The sequence below is a fragment of the Sinocyclocheilus anshuiensis genome, unplaced genomic scaffold (genome assembly GCF_001515605.1).
Source record: "Sinocyclocheilus anshuiensis isolate Anshui unplaced genomic scaffold, SAMN03320099.WGS_v1.1 scaffold234, whole genome shotgun sequence".
Lineage (NCBI taxonomy): Eukaryota > Metazoa > Chordata > Actinopteri > Cypriniformes > Cyprinidae > Sinocyclocheilus > Sinocyclocheilus anshuiensis.
Genome location: NW_015544165.1, coordinates 1,710,008 through 1,727,354, shown reverse-complemented (window position 1 = coordinate 1,727,354; position 17,347 = coordinate 1,710,008). Strand labels below are relative to the sequence as shown.

The following is a 17,347-nucleotide window of genomic DNA, read 5'->3' as shown; positions in this document are numbered from 1 at the left end:
ATTATATCATTTTATTTTACAATTCAACTGTCAACTTATTCCAACACTGATATTTATGGCGGTCTTTATTTATTTTCAAATGTTAATCCATCAAGCTTTTATTTTGGTGGAAAATCACAAGGCTTTAAAGCTTCTCTTTTGTTGACACCAGACAGTTTATAAGTGCTTCTCATTACAAGTCTGGGAAAATGGTTGGTACATATTGCATTCTCAAATGCATGCTGTAAACAACCCAAACTCAGAGCACATACAAAGATGAGTTCATGTGGAGCAACATTTATTTAACTAATTCGCGGTCTTTGTGATTTGATAATCACACTAAGCCATATCATGATTTTCATTTTTTGTTTTGTTTCTATTGATCATGCAACCCTACAGTAAACAGCCAAAAGTGTTTTGTTAGTTGGCATAACATCATCTTTTGTCCATCAGGACAGAGCTGTGGTTGCTCAGGCAGCCCTTGCCACCAGGATGCCTCCGCCAGTGGGAGCAATGGATGAAAAGCTTTGCCGCCCACCTCCTTCTGGGACACCAGCAACTATGGACCCCAGTGCATTAAGGTAGACTGAACTAAATAAATGCTACTGATTTTGATTACTGTGTGTTTTTACACAATGCTTGTGCATGTTACTTCCACAACTGATCATTTCATAATCAACGCTTTTCTTGTAGGCAAGCTGGGCCCAATATTTCTCAGGGGATGTATTCTCGTCCACCATATCCTGCACAGTGGCAAAACCAAGGTGCTCCGCGGAGGTTCCCACAACCATCTATGATGGAAGCTGTTCCCAGGCAGCACCTTAATACTCCCATCAACAATCCTCTCAACATTCAGTCCATGCCGAATATGCCCAATCCTTTGACAGGGGTTCCAGGCACTGGCACAGAGGCTGTACGAAGCCATGTGTCGGGAGCTCCACCTCAGTTTATAGAGCTGAGGCATAATTTACAGAGGATGCCACTGGGCTCTCAGTTTATGCAAAGGGTGCCTATACCTAGACCTCGCATGTTTCTTCCACAGCAGGAAATGAATGCTGCTTTTGTTCAGCAGAATTTACACCCATCTCTGGATGCTTCAGCGGAGGGAATGCGTGGTCCCAGAATTGGGTTACAGCCGGGTGGCATGAACCTACTGATGCAACAACAAAGCAATGTACCCCCTTCTCAGTCTCAACTACAGCCGCAGCAGGTGCCAACTACTACACCCAAAACTCCCATTTCTCACACTACTACTCAACAGCTTCCTCAAACAAGTACAATAAGAGGTCAGCGGACTGTTGTGAATCCAGTTGACCTGCCTGAGTCTGACCTAGGGCTAGGTGATACAGTGGCAGAAACTGGAGTGGAGGATGATGATCTTGCTACTCTTGACCTGGATCCTGATAAAGGTGATGATGATTTGGGAAACCTTGACAATCTTGAGACCAATGATCCTCATTTGGATGATCTGCTCAACAGTGATGAATTTGATTTGCTGGCTTACACTGACCCTGAGCTTGATCAGGGTGATCCCAAAGATGTTTTCTCTGACCAGTTGCGACTTGTAGAAGCAGAGGGAGAAGGACCAGGGTCTTCTGCTAATGTAGAAATCAAGGTGGAAGAGAAACCAAAAGTGGATATAGCTTCCAAGGACACGCACACAACTGCCACTCAACCACCTTTAAAGACTGAGAGTTCATCTACCAGTACTCCAAAGGTAGAGTCTTCTGATGCCATTAGGCTATCCTCTGTCAAACTTGAAGACAAGGGATTGATTGAACAACCACAGTCAGGACAAGCTCCAGTTAAAGATGACATTAGTGCAACTGTGTCTGTTTTGCTCAGTGGAACAAAAGCCTCTAATCAACCAGAGACTGCAACTGCTTCTTTGAACACCGTCCGTTTAGGTGGTATACCTTATCCTCTTCCCAGCCAGTCTTTTCCACCAACTGCACCACATCCGGACCTGGGTGATGATCCACTTGGATTGCCAGATGCTGGCCACCACTCTACAGCAGATGATCTTGACAAAGTAGAAAGCTCACTGGAAGCGAGTGAACTACCTTTGTTAATACAAGACCTTTTGGAGCATGAAAAGAAGGAGCTACAGAAACAACAACAACAGCAGCAGCAGTTAGGTGCTCTACAAGGAGGGATTGCTAGTCAACTTCACGGCATTCAGAATCAGCAACAGCCTCCTCAAGGGCCAAATCAAATTATGATGCCACAGCACCACCATCCATCCCAAGGCATAGTGCCTCAAGCAGGTATGGTGCCCAGGCCACCTCACATGTTACCACAACAGCAGCAGAGGTTAATTGGTGCTGCAGTGCCTTCACCTCCCCATGCAGCAATGGGACAACCGCAAGGTGTTTTACGGGGTGTGCAGCCTGGTAGAATTCATCCTGGTCTTACTCCACAGCAGCAGACAGCAACACCTACACATATTGTCAAACAGCAGAACTTGGCCAGCAACTTTTTACCAGATAAAGGTATGCTGAGTTCCATCAACTTGTGGTTATTCTTATTTTGGTTATCCCAATAATGAACTTGTTCTTGTAAATATAAATATATTCTTTTTCTCAGATCTGGAAAAATTAGTGACAGATGACATAATGGATCCTATTGCAAAGGCTAAAATGGTTGCGCTGAAAGGAATTAAAAGAGTGTTGGCTCAAGATCCTATGGGTGTACCACCAGGAATGAATAGGTACAGAAATGGACATGACCTTTTGAGAGATGCATTATACTTCATGAAATATGCAAAATTTTTTCTTTCATAATTTGAATTTGAATAATTTGGTGCACAGCTCATATGTGGTAGATGCATTATGCATTTACCTCACATCTATTATAGCTCTTTAATACAGTAATTTAGATCTAAATGTATGATTTGGATTTAGAAGTGGTTTTGTTCCTTTGTTAAATAATTTGCTGGTTGATATTTCAACGGAATTGCTCACTTCAGTTCTGTTTCAGATTTAATTTAGGTTTTATTTAACTTTAGGCAACAAGTATCTCTTTTGGCTCAGAGGCTAACCTCAGCCCCTGGAAATGAGGATTCCCAGGCTCAGTTTGCACCTGGGTCTTCCAAGGTAGGTTTAGTATTCTTCTGTAGTTCACATTTCATTTGAATTTAATATAGTATCTTAACCTTAATCCTACTATTTCAGGAAGGAGAAGGTAGCAACCAGGTTCAAACAAGACCAAATCCTCCGCAATTTGGCATCATCAGTATGTTTTGCATTTCAATTTTTTTTTTTTAGCATACCACCCCTTCAATGCTATTATTACCCTTTCCCTTATTTATTATATTACGTTCCCTGTGTAAACACACATTTAGAGTCCTATGATTTTAGCAGAGCAGAAAACTATCCAGTCAATAAAATGGAGTTCTAATTTCTGGTTGCAAAAATTGGACACAATTTCAGAGTCCAGATTATAACATGGAAGTCTGACTATGTGTTGCATAGTAGAAAACATAGGTTGCTCAAAATTGTGCAAAGTATATACGCACACATTCTGCATTTAGGTTATAGACAGTTCAGTTTATTTCATGCTGTTAATGTTCTTGGGCCATCACACTTATAACAGATGATGCTGAGCAACACCAATATGAAGAATGGCTTGTGCACACCCAGCAGTTGCTGCAAATGCAGTTGAAGTTCTTAGAAGAGCAAATTGGAGCACATCGTAAATCCCGTAAAGCTCTGTGTGCCAAGCAGCGTACTGCAAAGAAAGCTGGACGTGAATTTGCAGAAGCAGATGCTGAAAAACTCAAACTCGTCACTGAGGAACAAAGTAAGATCCAGAAACAGTTGGACCAGGTATGCAAAATATCTTTTTACTAACAAATGAGAGAGATTTTGTTGTCTTCAAAGTCATTCAGCTAATAACAATGAAATTTGCTTTTCCAGGTGCGTAAACAGCAAAAGGAGCACACCAATCTTATTGCAGAGTACCGAAGCAAACAACAGCAGCATCAGCAAGGGTCTTCCATACTAGCTCCTGGGCCCTCTACACAGGCGCCCCACATGCTTTCCAAAATGCCTGGACAAATGATTATGGGCCAACAAGGAGGTCCAATTATTGGTCAGCCACCTGGAGGAATGCCTCAAGTAGGGGTGCCTCAGGGAGGGATGCCAGTTAGAATGCCACAAATGCAACCTTTTGGTGGAGCCCAGCCTTCTCTCCCACTCGGAGCTGGCACTGTGCAACCAGTCCCACCTCCTGGTTTTTTCCAACAAGCCCCTGGAGCACAAGGACCAGATCCAAGAGTCATACAGGAGCGACAGTTACAGCAAAGAATGCAGATGGTCCAAAAAATGCAGCAGCAGCAACAACAACAGTTGATGATGGGGCAGCAGCCTATGTCGCATCAACCTCAGCAGCCTGGCATAGTGAATCAACAGCCTGGAGCCATGGGCAACCAGCCAACCCAAGTTTTGGTGGTCAATATGGGCCAGCAGCAAACAAACTTACAACAAGGATTAATGAATAACCAGCAAAATCAGCAGGGGTTAATGCAAACGACTCCAGGTATGATGGGAAACCAGGTTATTGGGCAGATGCAACATAATGTCTTGGGCCAGCCAGTGACTCAAAATGTAAATATAATGGCAGGACATCCACAGGGGGGTATGGTTGGTAATCAACAAATTGTTCAGCAGCTTCAGAGACCTCAGGGTTTGATGGATCAACATGGGCCGGGTGGACAGCATGATGTTAGGGGGCCACCAGCCCAACTCACGTCTCAACAGCAGAGTGTAATGGCTCAGCGCATACTCATGTCACAACAGCAACAGAATGCTGCAAAAAACCTTGCTCAACTTCAGCAGCAACAAATTTCACAACTGAAACAACCAACGCAGGTTGGGCCCTCTGAGCCACAAAGAGCTTTAGAAACTCCACCATCGGGGAGTACCCAAGGGGTTGCTGAGAACTTACAGCAAGGTGTCCAAGATCTTCAAAATCCTGACCGTAAAGATGGAGGACTACTTAGTCCAAAAACACCCCCCCAGCAGGGTGGACCTCCTACACCACTTCAGATGCAACAACATGGATCTAGTGGAGAGCAGAAATGTGGTGTTGGACAGCCACAGCAACCACATGCTTTTCTGGGTCAACAACAGACAGCACAGCCTCAATCAAACCAGAATATCGGAGTAGCAGAACAACATGGTTTTGTGGGCAACCAACAGGCTGGATCTCATCTTAAAGTACAACCACAGCAACAACAGATTCAACTTGGTCTTCAGACCCAGAACACCATACAAATAAAACAGGAAGATCAGCAAATGTGCTTTATGGCACAACAGCAAGCTGGTCAGATTGCTGCACAACAACCACAGGATATGCTTGGCCAAAATAGTGGTCAGACTCAAAGTACAATGGCCGGCATTTCAAATCAACATCAGCAAGCTCTCTTGACTCAACAGATGGGCATTTCTAGAGGCCAGCAGATGATGATGACTCCAAGGCCTGGTGCTCCGGCAGGGCAAATACGTGCCCCTATTAACATTCAGACCTTCATTGCTCAGAACCCCCAACTGCGTCACCTGACTCCTAGCCAACAGTTGCAGCAAATTCAGGCAATGATTGCTCAGCGACAGCTACAACAAGGCCAGATGCTAAGAATGCAAGGTCAGGTTCAGGGACAAATGCGTCCCCAGGTCCCACAGGGGCCTCCAGTTGGTACACGGATGCCAGGTCTTGAAATCCAACAACAGCAGCACCGCTTTGCATTAGTAGGCAAACACGGTCCAGCTGGCGCTCAACAGCAATCAGGAACAATGGGACAATTACCTGGTATGGCTCCACAGTTTCATCAAAGTGTTTCAGGGGCTATGCAACAGCCTTCTCAAGGATCTTTGCCTCAGTACATCAATAGTGCCCAGCAGCAGCAGATGCTACAACAGCAACAAGTACATCAGCATCAGATGATGAGGGGTCAAGTACCCAGGCCAGTAATGGGTCAAGTTCGTGCCACGGCACCTGGACATATGGCTAGACCAATGTCTCCTCGTCAGTTAGTGGGTCAGGGTTCTCCTGGAAGCCCGCTTTCTAATCCGCAAAGGCTCATGAGAATGTCTCAGACTCCACCAGGCCCCCAACACCTTCAGCAACAACAATCCCATGTGGCAACGGCACTGAGCCCCTTTCAAGCCTCTCCCTCTCATGTGGGTTCTCCTGCAGGGTCTTCTGTTCCAGAACCTGGTTCAAGCCCAGCATCTGCACATAAACCTGAGCCAGGCACCCTGTCTTTCTCCAGTCACTTGTCATCGCCTTCTAGGCCAGATAGTGTTGTAGGAAAGAGTAGCCCCTTTAGCCAGACAGGGGGATCAATAGCTTCACCTATGAGATCTCCAGCTGCCAAGACTCAGAGCCCCAACACTGAAACTCTTTCAGCTCCTTTTCCACTCAATGGTCCGTCTCCTCAGTTGGCACAGAACCCACACCAAGCAACAACTGCTGCTCAAGTATCTGACGGTCATATGTCTAAACCAACTCAACTGCTTAGTGAAATGACACTGCAAAACATCAAACAGGAACCACGTGAAGTCCAGTGTGACACAGGAGGTAGTGTAGAGGCCCATTCTGATGGCATAAAGAGAGAAATTTCTGGAGAGACAGTCAGTGCCATTGCTATTGCAAACTGTGCTATTCTGGGCTCTAGAAATCAAGCAGGAGATCTCGGATCCCAAATTCAAAGGACAGAGACTGGCCAACAGCTTCTGCAGAAACTCCTTCGAACCAAAAACGTACAAATGGCTTCTCAGAGGCCCTCAGATGGCATTCATAATGAGATAAATGGGCACATCAATAGCAAACTGGCAATGCTGGAGCAGAAGCTTCAAGGAACACCGCGAAACATGGAGGTACGACCAAGAAAATCACTTGATTGTGTGTATGTATTATACATTTTTTTGAGCTTATAATTTTTATCTGCTACTGTTTTTAGGATCTGCAATCCCTCACAAAGAGAACTCCGATAGTCAAGGCCAAACGTACCACAAAAGCTGGAGAGCGTGGGCCAAACTCTAGAAAGAAAACCAAGAAAGAAGAGGTTGGAAAAACTGAGGCAATAATGAAGCAGCTGAAACAAGTATGTGGCATTGGCTTATTAAATATATTTGATTTCTGTTTTAAGAATGATGCATAGCTATGATAAATTTGGATTATTTTTATGTTAAACCATTGCTCTCTTATGGTTAACCCACAGGGACTTTCTCTTCTTCCTTTGATGGAGCCTTCCATTGCAGCTAGTCTGGATTTTTTTGCTCCTTTTGGCAGCAGCCCAGCCAATGCCAAGGCCCAGTTAAAAGGCTCATTTGGAAATGCTATGCTGGACAATATTCCAGACTACTATTCCCAACTTCTTACAAAGGTACATTATAATTTGCCATTTTGTATACCTTTTAGTACGCAACAGAAGACTGTCTACACTGGGCTGTGTATGTGATCCTCATTCTGGGAATTCCAAAGACTTTCAGAGTACTCAACCCTCTACAATGCGAGTAAATCACTCGCATATGCAAATAAATTTCCATTCTAGGCGACCAGATAATGTCTGTCGTTAGCCATTGGCCAATAACTTGTTAGATTTCACACACCAGTGTTTGAGTTACAGGCTAAGTTTAACATATTTCACTCGCCTTCACTCATTTTGAATACTGAGTTTCGCTCTGTATTTAAAGCGCATTATTCCAATTCATTTCAATGGATGCGCAGCATATTTGCCACACCGTAAACCCTAGTGTGAAGGCGCCAACTTGCCGTCTCTTAGCTGTCAGCACTCAGTGTTTCTCTCACACATGCAAAGAGAGGCAGAGCAAGTCTTACTTATCATGTAGAATTAATGCGCTACATGTAAATTATATTCTTTGTTGTATTTTCCTGTCAAAATAGTGGAGTTCATTTGGAATTATTCAGCCCACTTCTGGTTTCTTCGGTTAGTGGGTGGAACTAATGCGCAAACGGCAGTCTCATTGGCTGGCGCTCACCTATTACCGTCACTGTTTTCATTTCAGCAAATCAGGTCAAGAGAACACGTATATATATGTATATGTGTGTGTATATATATATAAGACGAGCCTTTATGTTCTTTTTGCTCAGCAGCGGTTTTCGTCTTGGAACTCTGCCATGCAGACCATTTTTGCCCAGTCTCTTTCTTATGGTGGAGTCATGAACACTGACCTTAACTGAGGCAAGTGAGGCCTGCAGTTCTTTGGATGTTGTTGTGGGGTCTTTTGTGACCTCTTGGATGAGTCGTCGCTGTGCTCTTGGGGTAATTTTGGTCGGCCGGCCACTCCTGGGAAGGTTCTCCACTGTTCCATGTTTTTGCCATTTGTGAATAATGGCTCTCACTGTGGTTCGCTGGAGTCCCAAAGCTTTAGAAATGGCTTTATAACCTTTTCCAGACTGATAGATCTCAATTACTTTCTTTCTCATTTGTTTCTGAATTTCTTTGGATCTCAGCATGATGTCTAGCTTTTGAGGATCTTTTGGTCTACTTCACTTTGTCAGGCAGGTCCTATTTAAGAGATTTCTTGATTGCGAACAGGTGTGGCAGTAATCAGGCCTGGGTGTGGCTAGAGAAATTGAACTCAGGTGTGATAAACCACAGTTTTAACAGGGGGGCAAACACTTCTTCACACAGGGCCATGTAGTTTTGGATTTTGTTTTCCCTTAATAATAAAAACCTTCATTTAAAAATTGCATGTTGTGTTTACTTGTGTATTCTTTGACTAATATTTAAATTTGTTTGATGATCTGAAACATTAAAGTGTGACAGACATGCAAAAAAATAAGAAATCAGGAAGGGGGCCAACACTTTTTCACACCACTGTATACATATTACTCTTGCGAGTAAACTAAAAAATTTACTAGCCAATGGCGATTTATTGCCAAGGTGTGCATAGAGGTTTGATACTCTTGTAAACAAGTTCTTAAGATGCAACCAGATTGTAAAGACTGCAGCACTTTTTAAATTCTTTTTCCAACATGTAAAATACCCATATTTTGAAATGTTCTTTGGTGTTTTTTGTTTTAGAACAACCTCAGCAATCCTCCAACACCACCATCATCACTTCCTCCAACTCCACCACCTTCTGTGCAGCATAAGCTTCTAAACGGAGTGACACTAGCAGAAGGTCAGAAAGAGACAGAGGCATCAGAGGATACCATGGGTAAGACATAGTATTGATTCTGATTCATTAGTGAGCCAGTTTGAATGTGACAATTTTTGCACAGAATTTTTTTCCCCCTTGTACTTGAAGGTTCTGTTCCAGAGGAAGTAAAGAGTGTAGACATACTAGCAGCTCTCCCTACTCCACCTCACAACCAAAATGAAGATATACGGTAAATTACCAGCTCTAAAATACAGTTCCACAAAACAACTAATCTTAACCTTCTGTGTATGTCAGCGCACTAATCGATTCTCTCAACTCAGGATGGAGAGCGATGATGACAGTGATGCTCCAGACAGCGTTGTGCCCGCATCCTCACCTGAAAGCCAACTAGGTGATGAGACAACACGCTTCCCCCATCTGTTGGATCCCAAAGAGGAGGAAGATGAGAGGGCCATCTCTCCCGTTATCCCCATTATTCCTCGTTCTGCCATTCCAAGTATGTGGTACCATTTGGAAACAATTTTATTTTGTTTGCTTTAATCTTTAATGACTGACTGACTTGCTGATCCTACCCATGTGCAGGTTTCCCCGAGACAAAACCGTTTGAGTCAGTGGATGGAAAAGTTGTGGCCTCATCCAGCCAGTGGGACAAAACCAAAAACAATGAAGTGTCTGTAACTTTCATGCTTTCATCAGCTGCGGCAAAGGTATTTAAATCTCTAAATATCTACCACTACAAAAGCCCTAGTTAATTTTGTATGACAAGATTTAAGTATTTTTTTTATTTCTCCTAACAGAATATCAACACAGTGATGTTGGCTGTTGCCCAACTGCTGCACATACGTATGCCAAGTTCCTACGAGGCAGCTTTTCCCCAGAGTCCAGGTAGAGCAGGTGTTGGACCTGGGAAAGTACCTGACACTTCCAACCCAGGTAATGCACTCAAGCTGTCATTCAATATTCTCAAAGTTTTGGCTAAATGTTTAGCTGCTGCTTTGTTTTTTCTTATGCTCTGTTTGTGTTTTTTATTTATTTATTTTTTTTTATATCAGGTATGAAGGCAGACACTTCTGCAAGCCATGATGCAGAATGGCTTAAGCAATTTGATGTTTCCCTCCCAGGGTGTACCCTGAGGAAACAAGTTGATATTCTTGCTCTCATCAAACAGGTGAGTTTCCTGAGAATTTCATTTATGTTTTTCGTAAAGGTCTTCTTGCTTTTGAGAAGTACATTACATTTCTTCTGACATTTTCACATATTTGCAGGAATGCCAAGAGCAAGAAGATAGACCTGCTCAGCACTGTTACATGACGAACGTTTCAGATCTGGATGTGCGCCACCTGCCTGTCATTCCTGTTGAGGTTTCTCCACCTCCATCACCATCACCACCTCCACCCCCATCATCTGCTGTAGCTGAGCCAGAAAATATCACTCAACCTGAGCCCAAACCTGAACCAGATGCACCAGTTCAGACTACATCATCCCCTTCCGCAAGCCCAAGTGCTCCTGCCAAAACGGAATCTATTGTTAAACTGGAGTCTCACAGCTCCCCAGTTACAGTGGAGTCTGAATCTCAGGAGCCTGTGGTCCTTCCCCAAGCTGCTCCATCAGAAGAAGAACAGCCTCCTGCTCCAGCCAGTTCTCCTCTTCTAGACTCCCCCACAATGGAGATATCCCTCAAGCCCATCAAACACCGTAGCAGGCCTCTTTCTGATGAAGAAGAAGAACGACCCAAGGTTAAAAAATGGAAGGGTCTTCGCTGGAAGCGTCTCCAGATAGTCATCACTATTCGTAAGGGAGGGTCTAAGAAAGAGAACAGCCGTGAAGTTTCCGAGCTCATGGAGCGCCTCCGCATTACGCTGAAACCAGACAAGATGCCCCGTGACAAGCGCAAGTGCTGCTTCTGCCATGAGGAGGGAGATGGTGCCACAGATGGTCCAGCACGCTTGCTTAACATCGATGTTGATCTGTGGGTGCATCTTAACTGTGCTCTGTGGTCCACTGAGGTGTACGAGACCCAGGGCGGTGCACTTATTAACGTGGAGGTTGCCCTTCGGCGTGGACTACGCACCCGCTGTGCCTACTGTCAGAAGACGGGTGCTACTAACAGCTGCAATCGTTTGCGCTGCCCGAATGTTTATCATTTTGCCTGTGCCATCCGGGCACGCTGCATGTTTTTCAAAGACAAAACTATGCTTTGCACCCAGCACAAGCTTAAAGGCCCCAGTGAAGAGGAGCTTAGCAGTTTTGCTGTTTTTCGACGCGTCTACATCGAACGAGATGAGGTGAAGCAGATTGCAAGCATCCTACAACGTGGTGACCGTATTCACATGTTCCGTGTTGGCGGGCTCATCTTCCATGCCGTGGGCCAGCTCTTGCCCTGCCAGATGGTTGTGTTTCACTCACCAACTGCTATCTTTCCAGTGGGCTACGAGGCCACACGCATTTACTGGAGCACTCGTGTGCCAAACCGCAGATGTCGCTACCGATGTCGTATCAGTGAGCAGGACGGCAGGCCCCTGTTTGAAGTGCGTGTGCTGGAGCACGGGTATGAAGACCTGCACTTCCGAGACACCACTCCAGATGGTATGTAAATCTTAAGTTTATTTTCCGAAAGGACTGTAAATGTAATGCTAATGGAGTGTTTGATCTTGCTGCGTCATGCTAATGTCATTCCACTGCACTTCAGGAATTTGGTCCAAGATTGTGCAGCAGGTTGCCAAGCTGCGTGATGAAGCAGCCATGTTGAAACTCTTCACCGAGCATGTCAAAGGAGAAGAGATGTATGGACTCACTGTCCACGCAGTGATGCGAATCACTGAATCGGTGAGAAATTAATAAGTATGGATGTTAACAGAGAATTGTTTTTATTCAGGATCATTAACAAAAGAATGGTTAAAAAATGCACATCACTTGGTTTCAATATATAAAAAAAAAAAAAAAACCCTAAACTAAATGACATTCATTTGTTAACCGGTCGTGCACAAACATTCTTCTGCTGATGTGGACAGAAAAGCATTTTACTGTGTTAATGAAATGTATGTCACCACAGTTTAGTATTGTTGTCTAATGTATAGTTAAGGCCAGTTATCGGATTACATTTGTGCTGCCTCTAAAAATACTTTTTCACATCTATTTGTTATTTACTTTATCTAAATTGTCAGATAAATTGAATTTCTTAAAAAAAAAAAAAAAATGATGGAACCATAATCGTTATGAGGAACTGAAATCAGAATAGTTTCCCATGCCTAGTAACAATCATTTTTCTTAAATGACTTGATTATTATAATAAACAATATTATTACATTTTTTGTTATTTACCCATGTCCTTCAGCTTCCTGGTGTGGAAAACTGTCAGAATTATACGTTCCGATATGGCCGCCATCCTCTCATGGAGCTTCCACTCATGATCAATCCTACAGGCTGTGCACGATCAGAACCCAGAGTTCTCACCCACTGCAAAAGGTAATGAACAAAAGAAACTGAAGACCTTATGTGTCAGAAAAGTAAGGTTTGGAGATTGTAAGGTTCTAATGTAACTTTATTCTGCTTCTCAGGCCTCATACTCTGAACAGCACGAGTATGTCCAAAGCCTATCAGAGCACATTTACAGGAGAGATCAACACCCCATACAGCAAGCAGTTTGTTCATTCCAAATCTTCTCAGTATCGTCGGTTGAAGACAGAGTGGAAGAACAATGTGTACCTGGCCCGTTCTCGCATTCAAGGACTGGGTCTGTACGCTGCTAAAGACCTTGAAAAACACACCATGGTCATTGAGTACATTGGAACCATCATTCGCAACGAGGTTGCAAATCGCAGAGAGAAGATTTACGAGGAGCAGGTTTGTAGATGTCAAGCTTTCACCATATATTTGCTCTAGTTTTTTTTTCTTTTTCTTCTAAACTTGTCGTTTTCCTCAATCAGAACCGTGGGATCTACATGTTCCGCATTAATAACGAGCATGTGATTGATGCCACCTTAACTGGCGGTCCTGCCCGGTAAGATCATACTTCCTGTGCCGTTCTTGCAATCCAAGTGTTTGGTTTGGGTCTTAGTTTCTGATTTCTTTCTCTCCCCTAGTTATGTCAATCATTCGTGTGCACCCAACTGTGTCGCGGAAGTTGTGACGTTTGACAAAGAGGACAAGATCATCATCATTTCTAGTCGCAGGATCCCGAAGGGTGAAGAGGTTAGTTACAGTAATCTTTTTCTTTTTTGGCAGTGCTTTCAGTGCTGTTCCTCAGTATAACACTGTATTGTCCTCTCTCAATCTATTTTAGCTGACGTATGACTATCAGTTTGACTTCGAGGACGATCAGCACAAGATCCCCTGCCATTGTGGAGCCTGGAATTGCAGAAAGTGGATGAACTAATAGGGACAGAGAAAGAGTCCGACCCGTCTTTGCTCCCTGGTGCCAGAACACTCCTGCGCCAAAGCCTGTTATATTCTTACTATCCAGTTAATAAGCTGCTCTAAATTGAGGAAGAACAGTTCACTCTCAGTCACCTGAACGACAAGACTTTGTTAATCACAACAAGAGCCAAAGCTTTGAAGATTAAACTTTTGATGCCACAACCTTTTACAGATGAGCTCAAAGGTATTGGACCTGCTTGAATCTTTCGTGTTGATTTAAAAAAAATACACCTCTGCCAGAAGCACCTCTACTTCCTTCACTGTTTCCTCCTACAATAAGCTGACTCTGGCTGCAATCGATCCCTTCGACATCTACCAAAATAACTGAAGCTATAGCATATCAATACACTTAGACTAGAACTCAGTGAAGATGTTTGACTAAAGCCATGTAAGTACTCAAAAATGAACTAGTACACTTTAGCTTGGACCTATCCTTTCCGCTACCACCATTTCCGTCACCCCAGACGAACACTCTCCCATCAAATCATCAATGAAGGTCATGGACATTGGCAAGACAATCCTGGAGTGGCTCTGCGTAGAACTGTGATGAGATAATGTCGAAATACTATTGACCTGTGGCTCGAAAGGCACCAGATGTTTTATTATATTGAGTTAAAAGGTGGGTTTATTTCACCCAGTCTACCTCATTGAGTTTGTGGGACGTCACTGCTTTGTATTAAACTGTTAAGTGCTACTGTGGAAAGGGGAAGGCAGGAATGTCCATGGCAATTGCCTTCTCGGATAAGCAGGGAAACTTAAGCAGCAGGTTTGCTTCTATCTATATTTTGCTTTCTGATGACTACAATAGTGAGCCAGTGCAACTCTTTTTGATTTGATTATACAAGTGAGATACAGTATATGACGATGCATTACTTAGAGCAATCAAAACGGGTGTCTTGGAGGCCACCTTTTTCCGACTGTAGATATCATGTAGCTGCGTCGACACACATGCAGATCATGCTTTTAGTGTAGAAACGTTCATCTGGATTCTCTCGTGTTCTTGGCAATGGAGCAAATTATGAGAAAGGGCCACAGTGCGGATCTACGTTGGTGCAATTTGAAAGATTATAGGGCAAAATGATGCAAGACTGCCACTGCGCTTGACATGTTTTCCCATCTTGAATCCTTCCATCCTGCGTTCATTAGGTCGCCGTTCGGATCTCATCACTCCAACCAGGACTCTTGGGTGTAAAGCCTCTTCCCTTCTGTGATAGTGGACTGTTGTAAACTTACTGTAGTGAGTCTTTCTCTGCCTGCTGATGGCCGGTTGTATCTAAATCTATGTATTGTGGTTTGATAGTGGTAGCACAGTCTACAGGCTTGATGCAGTGACGGAGGAAGACTTAAAAAGGGCATTTCTATTTTCTTTTATATTCAAGTAATTTAAAACGGTTGAATTTCAAAGAAGGGAGCTGAACAAAGTCTCCACATAGCCCATGCTACTTTGTTCTTTTCTCCCGGGACTTATGACCTCACATTAAGAATAAATGCAAAATGTATAAACTGTACATAATAGGGGTCTAAACTCTTTATCCAGCCCCTTTTTAATCAAATTCAAAATTGTAGAGAGATAAAGTTCATGAAAAAAAGCAACCACTGGATATCATTTTATCAGAAAACTAAATGTGTATATATCTATAAATATATGTAAAATGGCAAACTAAGTAATATCTTTATGTATATGAATCAGAGTGTTTTTGCATTTAACTTCTTTTTTCTATCTGCGTTGTTTTTCCTACAAGACCATATACATTTTAACTAAAAAGGTGTGATGTTTCTCTTGTCTTCACTAATGAATTTTGGAAGACTGGTTGTGGTGAATGGCAAACATTTAAGATGGGATTCATGCAGTCTTTTAATGGAAATAGATTTTTTTTTTTTGAAAGAAACAGCAGTAAAATGGTGCATAGCATTTGTGTATTTATGTAATATTGTTCACGTATATTTCTTTTATTTATGCTACTGCTTGTGAATTACTGAACCCTGTCCTTGAATCAGTGACAGTTTAATTAGCATATACAGTAAATGAGAAATCTTGAATCTCCCAAGATGATACTGTTTTTAATTTGTGTCCTGTTGTTTTCTTCCCCTCTCCTCCCTGTAGAATGTAATGTTTTATATGATTTATGAAAAGGCCGCAGAGCCGGAAAATGGTATGACTTCATTGATCAAAAATATCTTCATTAATTACATGTGAATTGCACTCAGCATTATTTTATTTATACATCCTCCGAACTAGCATTGATTCTTTTAAGGGTTGTCTGTTATTAAACACAGGCGCTTACTGAATTTTAGCTTGAGTGACTCTTTGCCCCCCTTTGTTCTTTTAAAATCTCTTAATTTAAGCTCTCTACACGTGTTGTAATTAAATAAATCCTGATTTTGGTTTTCAACTTGATCTACTTTTTAAAAAAGATGCTGCAACTGTACAGCAGAGCTACTTTTAGGGAAGATGAATCAAATGGTCATTTTTATTGTATGTGGCATGTTTTGTATGGATATAATTTTGAATTGTACATATTTTTTGACGTCAGAGGTTGCATCTCTTTATATACGCCTATCCCCTTCCCTCCCAGCCCTCCATTTATTTCTTTGTCTCTGCTTTCTTTCTTGTAAAGAAAAATAAAACGCATTTTAAATATAAAGTTTTCTATGTGGTCACGTAAAATTTGTTCACCCGTGAAAAGCTTAGAAACTTATTTCATTTTGAGAAGCATCTTTTATAGGCAAAATCTGTGTAGAGATTTTATTTAAATTATACATTAGAATTTAAAATATTAATTTTAAGTAATTAAGCTATTGGACAGAGTCAATTAAACACAAATAAGAAAAAGCATTTATTACTGTATACCATTATGTACATTATATTAACTAACCCACAAGTGGATTTGTTTTCAATATGTTTAAAATACACATGGAACCTTAGGATCAAAAACTCGTATGCATTGGATTGAAAGCATAACTACCGTCTGAATCAAGTGTCATTCCTTAAGTCTTCAGCAAAAGTTAAAGTACATGTTTTACAAACATCTGCAAAATCCGAGTTGTAAGGAAAAAAAGCAAGCACAATATAAATAGTGGAACAATTAGCCTATACATTTCTAAGCACATAATTCCCAGTGTATGATGTAGAACACCATGATATAACAAAATTCAGTCATATTTAGTTATTTAAGCCATTCTTAACGTCACAACTCGCCTGAATCATGCTGCTGTCATCAGACATATTCCAGCTACGCAGAGCAGATTCATAAGATATGACCTCAACAGTATAAAATGCACAGGTCAATCAGAAATGGACTGTAATAGTCTGCAATTGATTTGTTACACATAATACAGGACCCTTGTTCTCCTCCAGCCCTTCAACAAGCATTTGGCATTAATGCCATAATCTAGTCATGTTTCGCACCTACTGTTACACATATCCCAGATTCCAGTTAACCGTTCAGAACATCTGCAGATTTCTGACTGATCAAGACATTGGTGCAAGTAAAGTTAATAAAGGATGGAGGGAATAGTGCAGTTGGCATTCTAGGGATGTCGCCGTGCCCAGCATTTGGTGGTTAGTCTTGGCAAACCCTATATGTAAAGATGAGGAAGAAATGTTCAGTAGTACTTTTAAATTAAACTGAATGACAACTCTTCAATGCAAGGCAAAGCAGAGCAATATAAATGCTGTAATGCAGGCAAACAGAGAGATGCATTATTTGACTTCAGTACTTTACGTGTGTTTTCTGAAGTGGTACTAACTACTACATCCCTAAAAGGACTCTGGCTGCAAACAAATAACAACAGTGCAGTTTAACATGCCGATATCCCAG

At 42.3% G+C, this 17,347-nt stretch overlaps 1 protein-coding gene across 5 annotated transcripts in view; it reads left to right on the top strand.

Moving 5' to 3' along the window:
• The window catches only part of LOC107695802 (histone-lysine N-methyltransferase 2D-like), a 40,238-nt gene extending 24,319 nt beyond the window's left edge, over positions 1 to 15,919 (top strand). For all 5 annotated transcript variants that reach the window (XM_016495853.1, XM_016495854.1, XM_016495855.1 and 2 more), the window contains exons 33-54: positions 433 to 560; positions 673 to 2,471; positions 2,566 to 2,689; positions 2,987 to 3,074; positions 3,153 to 3,213; positions 3,574 to 3,806; positions 3,897 to 6,857; positions 6,941 to 7,084; positions 7,202 to 7,366; positions 9,032 to 9,167; positions 9,258 to 9,339; positions 9,431 to 9,606; positions 9,693 to 9,817; positions 9,908 to 10,043; positions 10,163 to 10,278; positions 10,376 to 11,696; positions 11,800 to 11,936; positions 12,445 to 12,575; positions 12,668 to 12,953; positions 13,037 to 13,110; positions 13,193 to 13,301; positions 13,393 to 15,919. In XM_016495853.1, coding sequence (XP_016351339.1) covers positions 433 to 560; positions 673 to 2,471; positions 2,566 to 2,689; positions 2,987 to 3,074; positions 3,153 to 3,213; positions 3,574 to 3,806; positions 3,897 to 6,857; positions 6,941 to 7,084; positions 7,202 to 7,366; positions 9,032 to 9,167; positions 9,258 to 9,339; positions 9,431 to 9,606; positions 9,693 to 9,817; positions 9,908 to 10,043; positions 10,163 to 10,278; positions 10,376 to 11,696; positions 11,800 to 11,936; positions 12,445 to 12,575; positions 12,668 to 12,953; positions 13,037 to 13,110; positions 13,193 to 13,301; positions 13,393 to 13,485 — 8,625 coding nt within the window. In that variant the 3' untranslated portion in view covers positions 13,486 to 15,919. The remainder of the gene's footprint in view (positions 1 to 432; positions 561 to 672; positions 2,472 to 2,565; positions 2,690 to 2,986; positions 3,075 to 3,152; positions 3,214 to 3,573; positions 3,807 to 3,896; positions 6,858 to 6,940; positions 7,085 to 7,201; positions 7,367 to 9,031; positions 9,168 to 9,257; positions 9,340 to 9,430; positions 9,607 to 9,692; positions 9,818 to 9,907; positions 10,044 to 10,162; positions 10,279 to 10,375; positions 11,697 to 11,799; positions 11,937 to 12,444; positions 12,576 to 12,667; positions 12,954 to 13,036; positions 13,111 to 13,192; positions 13,302 to 13,392) is intronic.
• Positions 15,920 to 17,347: the final 1,428 nt, after the last annotated feature.